Source organism: Pseudophryne corroboree, chromosome 4, assembly GCF_028390025.1.
Source record: "Pseudophryne corroboree isolate aPseCor3 chromosome 4, aPseCor3.hap2, whole genome shotgun sequence".
NCBI lineage: Eukaryota > Metazoa > Chordata > Amphibia > Anura > Myobatrachidae > Pseudophryne > Pseudophryne corroboree.
Window position 1 is genome coordinate 428,314,143 of NC_086447.1, and position 16,750 is coordinate 428,330,892.

General features: G+C 46.4%; 1 protein-coding gene across 2 annotated transcripts in view; it reads right to left on the reverse strand.

The window, feature by feature from the left end:
- The window catches only part of PHIP (pleckstrin homology domain interacting protein), a 546,843-nt gene that overhangs the window by 380,998 nt on the left and 149,095 nt on the right, over positions 1-16,750 (reverse strand). For both annotated transcript variants that reach the window (XM_063916855.1, XM_063916854.1), the window contains exons 12-15: positions 1,781-1,821; positions 924-1,022; positions 470-617; positions 40-174 (exon numbers count right to left, since the gene is read on the reverse strand). In XM_063916855.1, coding sequence (XP_063772925.1) covers positions 40-174; positions 470-617; positions 924-1,022; positions 1,781-1,821 — 423 coding nt within the window. The remainder of the gene's footprint in view (positions 1-39; positions 175-469; positions 618-923; positions 1,023-1,780; positions 1,822-16,750) is intronic.

The window sequence follows — 16,750 nt, forward strand, 5'->3', positions numbered from 1 at the left end:
TTATAGTATTACTGCACACATTAGCAAGAAATAACTTACCATATTGAAGTAAGACCGGATCTTGACTCCTCGTGCTAGATCCCAAACTATGACATAGCCATCATGGCCTGCTGAAAACAACACCCGTGGATCAAAAGGATGAGATTCAAGCACAAAAACTTCATCCTCATGACCCTGAAAAATGTATAAGAAAATGTTATATATAAAATGGCATACTGTTCTATTATAATGCAAGGGTAACTAAAAATAAGGTCACTGCAAAAGTATATTTTTGATGACAATATGTTGTCAACCTGTCATTACCAAAATGTTCTGCGTGACTACACATATTAAGATAAAAATATTAAAAACTGAAAATATTCACAGTGAGTTTAAAATGAAAAACAAGACCACACAAACTTTGTATTATGAAAACCATGCATTTCGTATCTATAAACAGATGACATAACTCAGTAGCCCTGCTAATTACCATAAGGATATGGATGAGCTGCCCAGTGTAGGAGTCCCAAACTTTTAAAGTCATGTTATTGACTGCAGTGATTACACAGGTATCATGACGGTCCCAGGCCACCATGGTCACTTTTAGTTTGGTTATCTTGTCTTCCACACTCTGAGTGCTGTGTCAGGAATAAAGCAACAAACAGTAAACATTTAATATATCCCACTGCCAATTCACAGCTAAGGATGTTTCACTTAACTAAACAAGGTTGTCCACAACACTTCTAGAAGATTACGCTCATAGTATTTTTTTTTCTGATCATGTCCATCATGATGGGACAATTTTGAGTTCCGCTACTATCGCTTCATATAGTTTGAACCAAACATGCATTTCTGTATTGTGTTCCTGAATACACTGGATTAGTGAGGAAGTTAGTGACATATGTCTAGCAGGGAAGTGGGTATGTTATATCAATAGTACTTACCCAGTCTGTCGAGTAGCCATGTCTAGTAAAATGCTTCTCCACTCCCTTTTCTTGAATTGCCAAATACGAGCGGTCCCATCTCGGCTACCACTTACAAACCTTTAAAACGTACACAATTATATTCATGTAAGTAACAACATCCCAGTTAACACAACCCGTCATTAACACATTTCTTAGCTTGTACTAATGCATCGACACCAAGGAGGTTTATGTAGCAATGCAAGTTATTAAATATTGCAATTTAAATGTTCCCATAATGGACCTAATAAATGTTATACCCGTTACTCTTGTGCGTTTCAGTCAGGGTATCAGAAAATACTCCTGATACCCTTGTAAAATGTCATATCCAAATGGTCTAATAGCCCTACACATCTCAGCAACATAGGAGAATTTACGTACTGAGAGGTGAGTTTCTATTCATCTCCAGATTTACACACACATTGTGGGATTCTTATTTAAAATCAGGAACTCTCAAAACACGGATCCTTGTCTGGCTCCGGGTACTGCGCCTCATTCCATGCAGGGGTTAGTGGCACCCTCCGTCTAGACCCAAAAAAGACCGTTGCTACAAGGGAGGATGTGCTTACAATAATAATCCTGAGAATGTAGTCCACAAGCTCACTGGAACCCAGTACCTCATGACTAGAGGTCAGACAGTACACTCGGTAATGTCACCAGTTCCTAGTGTGTACATAGAGGCTACACAGACAGCTTCAGCCAACAAAATGGATACCTCCATCGAGTGATTGAGATAGCGCACTTTGATTAAAATATTGTAAAAAGGTTTATACTTTTATGACAAAACTGTATTACTGTCAGTTGTATTTTTCAATTGTAACTACATATCCCTTACTCACCGACTACTAGTGTTTGAAAACTGGATGCTGTCCACTTTATCCTAAAAATAAAATAAAAATATTAAGAAAATGACTAAAACTAGTCTATCATAACGTGAATAGTATTTTTATTATAACCTTTAAAATAATTATTGAATACAACACTTAAGCATCCAAGAACAAAAGGTCATAGATTCACTTTGAATGATAACCTAAAACAAAACCCATAAACTTCCTCTGTAGATTTGCTTGAACGTCAGTTAATAGCACCACATTTTCTTTTAAAAATGTTACAGAAAAGCTAAGAGGTAGGCTGCGTTGTGTGGAAACATAACTAAAGGAGGAGATTGGTGGATGAGGGTGAACAAAGGTAAACAGGAGGGGATAGTACATATTCAGGCAGAAAAAAAATAGGATTTTAATTACTTACTGGTAAATCCTTTTCTTGTGGTCCGTAGAAGATGCTGGGGTTCCATTTAGTACCATGGGGTATAGACAGGTCCCTTGGGAGCAATGGGCAGGAGTGACACTGGAAGGTACACGTATGTCAGCCAAAAGTTCCATGGAATTGCCAGTGAATCCACGAACGCTGCTTGATACTTTGTCCTTGCTCCGAAGACCGGAATTTTGTGATTGTGTCGAGATGCCATCAGGACTACATCTCATAGGCACCACTTGTCCACAAGGAGTTGAAAGACTTCTAGATGAAGGCTCCACTCTCCGGCGTGCACGTCCCGATGACTGAGGAAGTTCGCTTCCCAGTTGAGGACTCCCGGAATGAACAATGCCGATATAGCTGGCAGATGGTATTCCGCCCAATGGAGGATTTTTGATACTTCCAGCATTGTCGAGTGCCGCCTTGATGATTTATGTACGCCACCGTGGTGGCGTTGTTTGATAGTACTTGAACACGCCTGTTCCGTACCAGAGGCAGCGCCAGTGTCAACGCATTGAACACTGCCTGCAATTCCAGAATGTTTATCGGGAGGAGAGATTCCTCCATGGTCCACCGACCCTGGAGAGAGTGTTGCTCCAACACCGAGCCCCAACCTCGCAGACTGGCATCGGTTGTCAATAGGACCCAGTTGGAGAGCCTAAAGGTACGGCCCCTGCTCAACTGTTGATCCTGTAGCCACCAGCTCAGTGACAGATGAACATCCGGAGTCAAGGAGATCATTTGAAACCTGATCCGGTGAGGCAGGCTGACCCACTTGGGAAGGATTAACCTCTGCAGAGGGCGGGAATGAAATTGAGCGTACTCTACCATGTCCAATGTCGACACCATGAGGCCTAGTACTTGCATCGCCGAGTTTACAGACACTCTATGGCGAGACAGGAAGTATCTGATCCTGTTCTGAAGTTTCAGGACCTTCTCTGGAGACAAGAACAATTGTTGGTTGTGTGTCCCCAACAATGCCACCAGGTGCACCATGCTCTGAGCAGGGACCAGCGAGGACTTCTTCCAGTTGATGAGCCGCCCGTGGGCTTGTAGGAATTGGACCGTCCATTCCAGATGCCTGAGGAGAACCTCTGGGGAGTTCGCCAGGATCAGCAAGTCGTCCAGATATGGCATGTTCCGGACACTCTGACGGCGGAGAAGAGCGGTCACGACTGCCATGACATTGGTGAAGATCCGAGGTGCCGTATTCAGTATGAAAGGCAAGGCCTGGAATTGATAATGTAGGTTGCCAATAGCAAACCGAAGACATTGCTGATGGCAATAGGAAAGTGCAGGTAAGCATCCTGTATGTCCAGGGATACCATATAGTCCTTGGGTTCCATGGCCAGTACAATAGAACGCCGAGTTTCCATACGGAATTTGGATACCCTCACAAATTTGTTCAAAGACTTAAGGTTGAGTATAAGCCGGGAGGACCCATTTGGTTTCGGGACTAGAAAACAGGTCGAATAGTAGCCCCTGCCTCTTTGAGACAGGGGCACTGGCACAATCACAGGAGATCACGTACCCGTGAGAGACAACTTTCCGCACCCAGGTATCTGAAGTTGTTTTTAACCAGGCCTGGGCAAACTGCAATAGTCTGCCTCCCACCCTGGGGTCCCCCAGGGGGAGGCCCACCCCGTCATGCCGCAGGCTTGTCCTGTTTGGAAGCAGGCTGACGGGTGGCCCAAGAATGCTTAGACTTGGGCTTGGTGGTTTTGGAAGTACGAGCCTGTTTCGGGTATGCCTGACTCCCTTGCTCGGGTACCCTGACTCCTTTGCTGGAAGTCAAAAGAAACAAAAAGTGATACTGTTAGCCTTCGGAGCAGAAGGATTAGTACTTGGGAGAAATGCAGTCTTAGCTGTTGCCAAGTCAGTCACGATCTTGTTCAGATCCTCTCAAAAAAGTATGTCTAAATTAAAAAGGAGAAACTCCATGGTCATTTTGGAGTCAAGGTCCACCAACCAGGTCTTTAACCAAAAAATCCGGCGAGCCAGGATAGTCTTAGTAGAAGCCTTGGCTGCCATAACGCCTGCATCAGAGGCTGCCTCCTGAATATAGTGAGAGGCTGTGGTAATATACAAAAGATATTGTCTAGCATTGTCAGAAAAAATCAGAGGTAGCTAATCCTCAATTGCGTGAAACCATGCTTCAATAGCTTTTGCATCCCAAGAGGCTGCTATAGTGGGTCTATGCACAGCACCGATAAGTGTGTAAATAGACTTCAGGCATCCCTCCACACGCTTATCCGTCGGTTCCTTCAGTGAGGTGACCGTGGTGACAGGCAGAGTAGAAGATACCACTAGATGGGCAACATGAGAGTCCACAGGCAGTGGAGTTTCCAAATTGTTACTCAACTCCGCAGGGATAGGGTAATGAGCTAGCATCTCTTTGGACAGGGAAAATTTCTTCCCTGGAGATGACCAGAACTCCTGACGTATGTCAATTAAAAAGGTCAGAATGCTGTAAAACTACTTTAGCAACTTTCTGATGTTTAAACTGATCAGGTTTCTTAGACATAGCAGGGGGGAGGGGGGGGGGGGGGGGGGGGCGCTCAATATCATCATCAATCTGGAGAATAAGCTTGATAGCCTCCACTAGGTCAGGAACATCAACTTGAGTTGTAGATTCCTAATCAGAAGCAACTATATCAGTGTCTGACGGATCAGTATAATCCCCATCCTCATCGGAAGAATCATCCGAAACATTAGTGGATTATGAGGAAGAAATGGCCCGTTTAGATGACCCCAGCAAGGCAAGGGGTAGGTTTCTGTCTAACCAAAGACTGATTTAATTGTATTAACTGGGTAGACCGAGCATCTGCCCAAGGCGGGTTAACTACAGGGACAATATGTGGCTTTAATGGCACAAGAGGTCCCACAGGGGGCATAAGTCGCACTACAAGCGTCGGCAGCATATTTGAAAAAGCAGCCCAAGGTGGGTCTTGATTTGCCACAGGCGCTGCAGACTGACTGGATGGTGCAGGGCACGCAGTACCTGAATCCTCAGCTGAAACCTTTTCCTCAGTCAAATCCGTAGCACCAGCACTGCATGATGCAGGAGCGTCTGCAGATTTCCCGCCCTGTGTAGCAGACATTATTGGGAATGTAAGAAGGGGCAAAAGGGAAGGACGATCATAGACGGTCGTCACCCAAAGAAGGCTTACTTTGTGGTGCACTCTTTTTTAATAAAATTTGTTAATGTTATAATATTAAAACTTAACATTTATTGAGAATATTAAAATAAAGTAGTCAAAAAATTATTAGGACAAATAAACAGAGCAGGTTCATCATAATATAGTTTACACCTGCTATAACAAAAAATATAGTCAAGGTATATAGATAATCAATTCATAATAAAGATAGCTTATAATTAATTTCGTAATGGGAATGGCCCATACAATAGTTATAGTAAAAATGTGAAAAAAGTGAAATATCAATTGAATAAATAAGAATTTACTTACCGATAATTCTATTTCTCATAGTCCGTAGTGGATGCTGGGGACTCCGAAAGGACCATGGGGAATAGCGGCTCCGCAGGAGACTGGGCACAAAAGTAAAAAGCTTTAGGACTACCTGGTGTGCACTGGCTCCTCCCCCTATGACCCTCCTCCAAGCCTCAGTTAGGATACTGTGCCCGGACGAGCGTACACAATAAGGAAGGATTTTGAATCCCGGGTAAGACTCATACCAGCCACACCAATCACACCGTACAACTTGTGATCTGAACCCAGTTAACAGCATGATAACAGAAGGAGCCTCTGAAAAGATGGCTCACAACAACAATAACCCCATTTTTGTAACAATAACTATGTACAAGTAATGCAGACAATCCGCACTTGGGATGGGCGCCCAGCATCCACTACGGACTATGAGAAATAGAATTATCGGTAAGTAAATTCTTATTTTCTCTAACGTCCTAGTGGATGCTGGGGACTCCGAAAGGACCATGGGGATTATACCAAAGCTCCCAAACTGGCGGGAGAGTGCGGATGACTCTGCAGCACCGAATGAGAGAACTCCAGGTCCTCCTCAGCCAGGGTATCAAATTTGTAGAATTTAGCAAACGTGTTTGCCCCTGACCAAGTAGCTGCTCGGCAAAGTTGTAAAGCCGAGACCCCTCGGGCAGCCGCCCAAGATGAGCCCACTTTCCGTGTGGAATGGGCTTTTACAGATTTTGGCTGTGGCAGGCCTGCCACAGAATGTGCAAGCTGAATTGTACTACAAATCCAACGAGCAATCGTCTGCTTAGAAGCAGGAGCACCCAGCTTGTTGGGTGCATACAGGATAAACAGCGAATCAGATTCTCTGACTCCAGCCGTCCTGGAAACATATATTTTCAGGGCCCTGACTACGTCCAGTAACTTGGAATCCTCCAAGTCCCTAGTAGCCGCAGGCACCACAATAGGCTGGTTTAAGTGAAATGCTGAAACCACCTTAGGGAGAAATTGAGGACGAGTCCTCAATTCTGCCCTGTCCGTATGAAAAATTAGGTAAGGGCTTTTATAGGATAAAGCCGCCAATTCTGAGACACGCCTGGCTGAAGCCAGGGCTAACAGCATTACCACTTTCCATGTGAGATATTTTAAGTCCACAGTGGTGAGTGGTTCAAACCAATGTGATTTTAGGAATCCCAAAACTACATTGAGATCCCAAGGTGCCACTGGAGGCACAAAAGGAGGCTGTATATGCAGTACTCCCTTGACAAACGTCTGAACTTCAGGAACAGAAGCTAGTTCTTTTTGGAAGAATATTGACAGGGCCGAAATTTGAACCTTAATGGACCCTAATTTGAGGCCCATAGACAGTCCTGTTTGCAGGAAATGCAGGAATCGACCCAGTTGAAATTCCTCTGTAGGGGCCTTCCTGGCCTCGCACCACGCAACATATTTACGCCAAATACGGTGATAATGTTGTACGGTTACATCCTTCCTGGCTTTGATCAGGGTAGGGATGACTTCATCCGGAATGCCTTTTTCCTTCAGGATCCGGCGTTCAACCGCCATGCCGTCAAACGCAGCCGCGGTAAGTCTTGGAACAGACATGGTCCCTGCTGGAGCAGGTCCTTTCTTAGAGGTAGAGGCCACGGGTCTTCCGTGAGCATCTCTTGAATTTCCGGGTACCAAGTCCTTCTTGGCCAATCCGGAGCCACGAGTATAGTCTTTACTCCTCTCCTTCTTATGATTCTCAGTACTTTTGGTATGAGAGGAAGAGGAGGGAACACATACACTGACTGGTACACCCACGGTGTTACCAGAGCGTCCACAGCTATTGCCTGAGGGTCCCTTGACCTGGCGCAATATCTGTCCAGTTTTTTTGTTGAGGCGGGACGCCATCATGTCCACCTTTGGTTTTTCCCAACGGTTCACAATCATGTGGAAGACTTCTGGGTGAAGTCCCCACTCCCCCGGGTGAAGATCGTGTCTGCTGAGGAAGTCTGCTTCCCAGTTGTCCACTCCCGGAATGAACACTGCTGACAGTGCTATCACATGATTTTCCGCCCAGCGAAGAATCCTTGCCACTTCCATCATTGCCCTCCTGCTTCTTGTGCCGCCCTGTCTGTTTACGTGGGCGACTGCCGTGATGTTGTCCGACTGGATCAACACCGGCTGACCCTGAAGCAGAGGTCTTGCCTGACTTAGGGCATTGTAAATGGCCCTTAGTTCCAGGATATTTATGTGAAGTGACGTTTCCATGCTTGACCACAAGCCCTGGAAATTTCTTCCCTGTGTGACTGCTCCCCAGCCTCTCAGGCTGGCATCCATGGTCACCAGGACCCAATCCTGAATGCCGAATCTGCGGCCCTCTAGGAGATGAGCACTCTGTAACCACCACAGGAGAGACACCCTTGTCCTTGGAGACAGGGTTATCCGCTGATGCATTTGAAGATGCGATCCGGACCATTTGTCCAGCAGATCCCACTGAAAGGTTCTTGCGTGGAATCTGCCGAATGGAATCGCTTCGTAAGAAGCCTCCATCTTTCCCAGGACCCTTGTGCATTGATGTACTGACACTTGGCCTGGTCTTAGGAGGTTCCTGACTAGGTCGGATAACTCCTTGGCTTTCTCCTCCGGGAGAAACACCTTTTTCTGTACTGTGTCCAGAATCATCCCTAGGAACAGCAGACGTGTCGTCGGAATCAGCTGCGATTTTGGAATATTTAGAATCCATCCGTGCTGTCGTAGTACTACTTGAGATAGTGCTACTCCGACCTCTAACTGTTCTCTGGACCTTGCCCTTATCAGGAGATCGTCCAAGTAAGGGATAATTAAGACGCCTTTTCTTCGAAGAAGAATCATCATTTCGGCCATTACCTTGGTAAAGACCCGGGGTGCCGTGGACAATCCAAACGGCATCGTCTGAAACTGATAGTGACAGTTCTGTACCACAAACCTGAGGTACCCTTGGTGAGAAGGGCAAATTGGGACATGGAGGTAAGCATCTTTGATGTCCAACGACACCATATAGTCCCCTTCTTCCAGGTTCGCTATCACTGCTCTGAGTGACTCCATCTTGAACTTGAACCTTTTTATGTAAGTGTTCAAGGATTTCAGATTTAAAATAGGTCTCACCGAGCCGTCCGGCTTCGGTACCACAAACAGCGTGGAATAATACCCCTTTCCCTGTTGTAGGAGGAGTACCTTGATTATCACCTGCTGGGAATACAGCTTGTGAATGGCTTCCAATACCGCCTCCCTGTCGGGGGGAGACGTTGGTAAAGCAGACTTCAGGAACCGGCGAGGGGGAGACGTCTCGAATTCCAATTTGTACCCCTGAGATACTACCTGCAGAATCCAGGGGTCCACTTGCGAGTGAGCCCACTGCGCGCTGAAATTCTTGAGACGGGCCCCCACCGTGCCTGAGTCCGCTTGTAAGGCCCCAGCGTCATGCTGAGGACTTGGCAGAAGCGGGGGAGGGCTTCTGTTCGTGGGAAGAGGCTGTCTGCTGCAGTCTTTTTCCCCTTCCTCTTGCCCCGGGGCAGATATGAGTGGCCTTTTGCCCGCTTGCCCTTATGGGGACGAAAGGACTGAGCCTGAAAAGACGGTATCTTTTTCTGCTGCGAGGTGACTTGAGGTAAAAAGGTGGATTTCCCAGCCGTTGCCGTGGCCACCAGGTCCGATAGACCGACCCCAAATAACTCCTCCCCTTTATACGGCAATACTTCCATATGCCGTTTGGAATCCGCATCCCCTGACCACTGTCGCGTCCATAATCCTCTTCTGGCAGAAATGGACATCGCACTTACTCTTGATGCCAGAGTGCAAATATCCCTCTGTGCATCTCGCATATATAGAAATGCATCCTTTAAATGCTCTATAGTCAATAATATATTGTCCCTGTCCAGGGTATCCATATTTTCAGTCAGGGAATCCGACCAAGCCACCCCAGCACTGCACATCCAGGCTGAGGCGATTGCTGGTCGCAGTATAATACCAGTATGTGTGTATATACTTTTAAGGATATTTTCCAGCTTCCTATCAGCTGGTTCCTTGAGGGCGGCCGTATCAGGAGACGGTAACGCCACTTGTTTTGATAAGCGTGTGAGCGCCTTATCTACCCTAGGGGGTGTTTCCCAACGCGCCATAACCTCTGGCGGGAAAGGGTATAATGCCAATAACTTTTTAGAAATTAGCAGTTTTTTATCGGGGGAAAACCACGCTTCATCACACACCTCATTTAATTCATCTGATTCGGGTAAAACTACGGGTAGTTTTTTCACACCCCACATAGTACCCTTTTTTGTGGTACTTGTAGTATCAGAAATGTTCAAAACCTCCTTCATTGCCGTGATCATGTAACGTGTGGCCCTACTGGAAAATACGTTCGTTTCCTCACCGTCGACACTGGACTCAGTGTCCGTGTCTGTGTCTGTATCGACCTGAGGTAACGGGCGCTTTAGAGCCCCTGACGGTGTTTGAGACGCCTGTACAGGTATTAACTGATTTGCCGGCTGTCTCATGTCGTCAACAGTATTTTGTAAAGTGCTGACACTATCACGTAATTCTTTCCATAAGACCATCCAGTCAGGTGTCGACTCCCTAGGGGGTGACATCACTAACACAGGCAATTGCTCCGCCTCCACACCATTTTCCTCCTCATACATGTCGACACAACGTACCGACACACAGCACACACACAGGGAATGCTCTGATAGAGGACAGGACCCCACTAGCCTTTTGGGGAGACAGAGGGAGAGTTTGCCAGCACACACCAGAGCGCTATATATATATACAGGGATAACCTTATATAAGTGTTTTTCCCTAATATAGCTGCTGTATATATTAATATGCCAATTTAGTGCCCCCCCTCTCTTGTTTTACCCTGTTTCTGTAGTGCAGGACTGCAGGGGAGAGTCAGGGAGCCTTCCTCCAACGGAGCTGTGAGGAAAAAATGGCGCCAGTGTGCTGAGGAGATAGGCTCCGCCCCCTTTTCGGCGGCCTTTCTCCCGCTTTTTTATGTAAAAATTGGCAGGGGTTAAATGCATCCATATAGCCCAGGAGCTATATGTGATGTATTTTTTGCCAAAAAAGGTGTTTTTATTGCGTCTCAGGGCGCCCCCCCCCCCAGCGCCCTGCACCCTCAGTGACCGGAGTGTGAAGTGTGCTGAGAGCAATGGCGCACAGCTGCAGTGCTGTGCGCTACCTTATTGAAGACAGGACGTCTTCTGCCGCCGATTTTCCGGACCTCTTCAGTCTTCTGGCTCTGTAAGGGGGCCGGCGGCGCGGCTCTGGGACCCATCCATGGCTGGGCCTGTGATCGTCCCTCTGGAACTAATGTCCAGTAGCCTAAGAAGCCCAATCCACTCTGCACGCAGGTGAGTTCGCTTCTTCTCCCCTTAGTCCCTCGGTGCAGTGAGCCTGTTGCCAGCAGGTCTCACTGAAAATAAAAAACCTACTTTAAACTTTTACACTAAGCAGCTCAGGAGAGCCCCTTAGCCTGCACCCGTCTCGTTCGGGCACAAAAATCTAACTGAGGCTTGGAGGAGGGTCATAGGGGGAGGAGCCAGTGCACACCAGGTAGTCCTAAAGCTTTTTACTTTTGTGCCCAGTCTCCTGCGGAGCCGCTATTCCCCATGGTCCTTTCGGAGTCCCCAGCATCCACTAGGACGTTAGAGAAATTGATATTACGGGTTACTCCAAATTTACAGAGATCTTTTTTAATTAGATAATTAGGTCTCGTCCTGAGAATGTATACCCGTTGTGGCGGCCTCTGTCTATTTTGTTAGTGTACAAACCCTTTTTTTAAAAAAAAAGAGTAATGGTCCTCCAAGAGGACAAGAATAGCTCAAATATACGATTCAGCAATCTATAATAGTTAATATCGCACCTACTACATCAGAGAAGTCGAAAAATCAATCAAGGGATAATCAAATAATAATTGTATCTTAATAAACGTTTATAGATCAATTTCTTGATTGTCCAGGTTGTAATAGCATTTACATCTCCCAGTTACACATAGTGATTGCAGTCACTAATACAGAACTAACATAGTAGCAATTCATTGAAAAACATCAGATGTTGTATCTGTTGGTACCAACATAGTTTCATAGTGAGATATATCTTATTACAAATAAATAAGCCACTCACTCTTTTAAGATCGCATAGAAAAAGTAACCAGATCCCGGCACTATGGAGCTTATTCCCCTTTCTGCTTTCGACTCATATGCAATTGGTGCAGTGAATGAGATCGATGAGACCTCGGGTCATATAGTGTGCCGGGGTAGAAGAAAGAAGTACGAGTTGCTTCTGCTGTCCCAAATAGAACCCCTATCCCCCTGTTGTGTCGCCACAGTGCAGGGGCAATGGGAGAACCAATGTGGATGAGAGAGCCGCTCTGAAATTTGAAGGTGGTGTGCATATATCACCTTATGTGTATGCACGTTCAAATATAGAGAGCCGCTTACGCGACCAAACTTCGGATCGGGCTGAGAATTCCACAGCCCCGGAGACAGTGTATATCCGGTGTACCAATTAAGTGATCTAATCAATAGGTATATACAACCTATAATAACAGGGGTTATGATGTGATTAAATAATTCAGCAAACAGTAACAAATGGTATCAAGATAGCATCAAAAAGATCAGTCAAACAATAATCAATTAATAATCAATGTCTTCATAATCATATGTCCATTAATCAATTTGTTAATTATAATCCCGTTACCAGATTGCATGGGGTTTTCTATCACATATCTGATTGTGACCCATTCAAGGTTAACTTAATAAAAAAAAATTGTTTTCCAAAAGAAACCAACACAACCAGTGATATTATAATCGTTGGTACCAACAGTGTAAAATAGTATGGTTAATCCTGCTGTAAAACAGTAAGGTGCTAGTTCATATAGAGATCAATAAATAGGAGATATACAGGTCCCGGCACTGTCAGACTAGTTCCCCTTTCTGCTTTCGTTCCATGTGCAATAAATTGCAGTGAATGAAACCGATGAGAGTTCGGGTAACGTTTTGTGCCAGGATAGAAGAAAGAGGTGCGAGTTGCTTCTGCTGTCCCAAAAAGAGCCCCTACTCACCTGTTGTGCCACCACAGTGCAGGGGCAGTAGGGGGACTAGTGTGGATGAGAGAGCCGCTCTGAAAATTTGAAGGAGCGTGTGTGAGCCACCATTACAATGTACAAACAGATACAGAGAGCCGCTCACGTGACCAGACGCCGGGTCGGGCTGAGGATTCCACACCCCCGGAAACAGTGTGCGTCTGGGTATGCCGATGACGTACGTTTCACTAAGGCTTGTTCACATCGTTATCGGTCAGCTTGATAGCCTCCACTAGGTCAGGAACATCAACTTGAGTTGTAGATTCCTCATCAGAAGCAACTATATCAGTGTCTGACGGATCAGTATAATCCCCATCCTCATCGGAAGAATCATCCGAAACATTAGTGGATTATGAGGAAGAAATGGCCCGTTTAGATGACCCCAGCAAGGCGAGGGGTAGGTTTCTGTCTAACCAAAGACTGATTTAATTGTATTAACTGGGTAGACTGAGCATCTGCCCAAGGCGGGTTAACTACAGGGACAATATGTGGCTTTAATGGCACAGGAGGTCCCACAGGGGGCATAAGTCGCACTACAAGCGTCGGCAGCATATTTGAAAAAGCAGCCCAAGGTGGGTCTTGATTTGCCACAGGTGCTGCAGACTGACTGGATGGTGCAGGGCACGCAGTACCTGAACCTTCAGCTGAAACCTTTTCCTCAGTCAAATCCGTAGCACCAGCACTGCATGATGCAGGAGCGCCTGCGGATTTCCCGCCCTGTGTAGCAGACATTATTGGGAATGTAGCCTTAGGGCGCAACAGTATAATATAGCCAGACAAACACAATACCTGCCAAAAAAAAAACAGTGTTGTGTGATAGCAAATGCAAACCACAAAACAGAGGATTTAAGCGGTGTGAGGTGACTGAAACACACAGTGAAAAAATAGGATTTTAAAACCTACCGGTAAATCCTTTTCTCTTAGTCCGTAGAGGATGCTGGGGTCACATCAAGAACCATGGGGTATAGACGGGATCCGCAGGAGACAGTGTGTAAGACTTTGAATGGGTGTGAACTGGCTCCTCCCTCTATGCCCCTCCTCCAGACTCCAGTTATAAGAACTGTGCCCAGGAAGACGGACATTTCGAGGAAAGGATTTATTGTTAAACCACGGTGAGCATCTTACCAGCTCACACCTCAAGCATGCCGCTGAACGTGGCATTCAACAGAACACAAGCCAACGGCATGAACAATTGCAGCACCAGGCGGACAAGAAACTTAACACAACATGTGTGTAACCACAAAGAATTACTGCAGATACAGTACGCACTGGGACGGGCGCCCAGCATCCTCTACGGACTAAGAGAAAAGGATTTACCGGTAGGTATTAAAATCCTATTTTCTCATACGTTCTAGAGCAGGGCTGGCCAAACCAGTCCTCGAGATCTACCAACAGTACACATTTTCCAGACCACCTAGCTGGTGCACAGGTGTAGTCATTACTAATTAAGATGTGCTGCATTCATTCCTAACTGACAATTCTACAGATCTCCAGGAGTCCTGGAAAACATGAACTGTTGGTAGATCTCGAGGACCGGTTTGGCCAGCCCTGTTCTAGAGGATGCTGGGGTCACATCAAGAACCATAGGGTATACCAGAGCTCTAGAATGGGCGGGAGAGTGCGGACGACTCTGCAGTACCGAATGACCAAATGTGAGGTCAACCTCGGCCAAGGTAATAAACCTGTAAAACTTAGCCAAATTGTTTGCTAAATAGCTGCTCTGCAAAGTTGCAATGCCGAGACTCCCTGGTCAACCGCCCCGGACGAGCCCACCTTTCTAGTAGAATGGGTTTTTACCTATTTCGGTAACGGCAATCTTGCTGTGAGATGCGCATTGCTGGATCGTACCACAGATCCAGCGCGCAACAGTCTGCTTGGAAGCAGGACACCCAATCTTGTTGGGAGCAAACAGGACATCAGTGCCTGTGTTCCTAAACGGAGCCGTCTTGGCGACATAAATTTTCAAAACTCTGACCACATGCAGAGACTTCGACTCAGCGAAGGCGTCGGTAGTCACAGGCACCACAATAGGTACATGTGGAAAGAAGAAACCACCTTCGGTAGAAATTGTTGACGAGTTTCCAACTCTGCTCTATCTTCATGGAAGATCAAATAAGGTCTCTTGTGAGACCAGGCCGCTAACTCAGACACCCGCCTTGTGTATGCCAAGGCCAACCTGACGACCACTTCCCAAGTGATGAATGTCAACTCCACCTTCTGTAAAGGTTCAAATCAATATGAGTGAAGAAACTGCAACACCACGTTAAGATCCCATGGTGCCACTGGGGCACTAATGAAGGTTGGATGTGCAACCAACCCTTCACGACAGTCTGAACTTCTGGAAGGGAGTCCACTTTATTCTGAATGAAACCCGATAAGTTCTATTATAATTGAGCCCAAGGTTAGGCCCGCATCCACACCGGTTTGTAGGAAATGGAGAAAACGTCCTAGCTGACAAGACTGCCGTAGGAGTCTCCTTGGATTCACACCAAGAAATTTATTTTCTCCAACTATGGTAGTAATGTTTAGACGTTACCCCTTTTTCCAGCCCAAATAAGCGTGGAGAACAAATACCGTGGGAATACCCATACGGACTAGGATTTCGCGGTAAACTGCCATGTCGTCAAATGTATCCGCGGTAAGTCCTAATACACGCACGGCCCCTGCCGCAACAGGTCCTCGCGCAAAGGAAAAATCCAGGGATCTCCTATGAGTAATTCCTGAGATCTGGATACCAAGCTCTTCTTGGCCAGTCTGAGACCATGAGGCTTGTTCGAATTTCCTTTGTATGATCCCAGAATTTTTGGAACGAGAGAAAACGTATGGAATACATATACCGACTGAACACACCCACGGTGTCACCAGTGCATTCACTGTTCCTGTTTGAGGGACCCTTGACCTGGAATTCTGAAGCTTCTTGTTGAGACGAGATGCCATCATTCCTACTTGAGGAAATCCCACCGACATGCCACTTCTCCGAAGATTACTTGGAGAAGGTTTCCCCTCTCCTGGATGGAGATCGTGTCTGCTGAGGAAGTCTGCTTCCCAGTTGTCCACTCTTGGAACGACATCGCCGACAGAGCGCTTGTATGTTTTTCCGCCCAGCGGAAAATCCTTGTGGTTTCTGCCATTGCCATCCTGATTTTCGTTTGTAGAAAACCGTTGTAAACGGCCCTTAACTCTAGACCGTTTGTGGTGACAAGTTTTCTAACGTGACCATCTTCCTTGGAAGTTTTCCCCCCTGTGTGACTGCCCCCCCGCCTCGGAGGCTTGCATCCGTGGTCGCTAGGATCCAGTCCTGGATCTCGAACCTGCGCCCCTCTAGGAGGTTAGACCTGCGCAGCCACCACAGGAGTGAGATTATGTGTAGGTGGGAACCGGACTCCTTGTCCAACAGATCCCACTGGACCATCCTGGCATGAAACCTGCCAAACAGAGTGGCACAGCAGGCAGCGGCGCAGCACTCTCCCCACGCTCAGTCCTCCTCTGCTCAGTCCGCCCCCCCCTCCTCCTGCTCTTCTCAGAACTATGCAAACACTTCCGGGTACTGGAGATTACTCATCTCATAGACGGTTGCTGCCTTCACAGGAGTGAAGTCTCTCTACATCTCTTGTGCAGACTCTTATCATGTAGGTACTGTACATTATGTGTTTATTACGGTTTTGGGCAGTAAACTAAATAACATTAACCACAAGGCCAGTCTATCTTACTCATCCTGGAATGTGTCTCAGTGATTTTTAAAACAAATCACTGTGTACAATACAGTGGAAAGATTTGTAAAAAAAAAATAAACTCCAAAAACTGCACATACATTAATCGTGTGTGTGTGTGTTTGTTTGTTTGTTTGTTTGTGTGTGTGTTTGTGTGTGTTTGTGTGTGTAGTACTGCTCTCTGTGACTATCAGATGCCTCTGTGCTGTGTAATGTGACTGATGGACGCAACCATGCTGTGTAATGTGGCCGGCGTATGCTACCGTGCTGTGTAATGTGGCCAACGGACGCTAC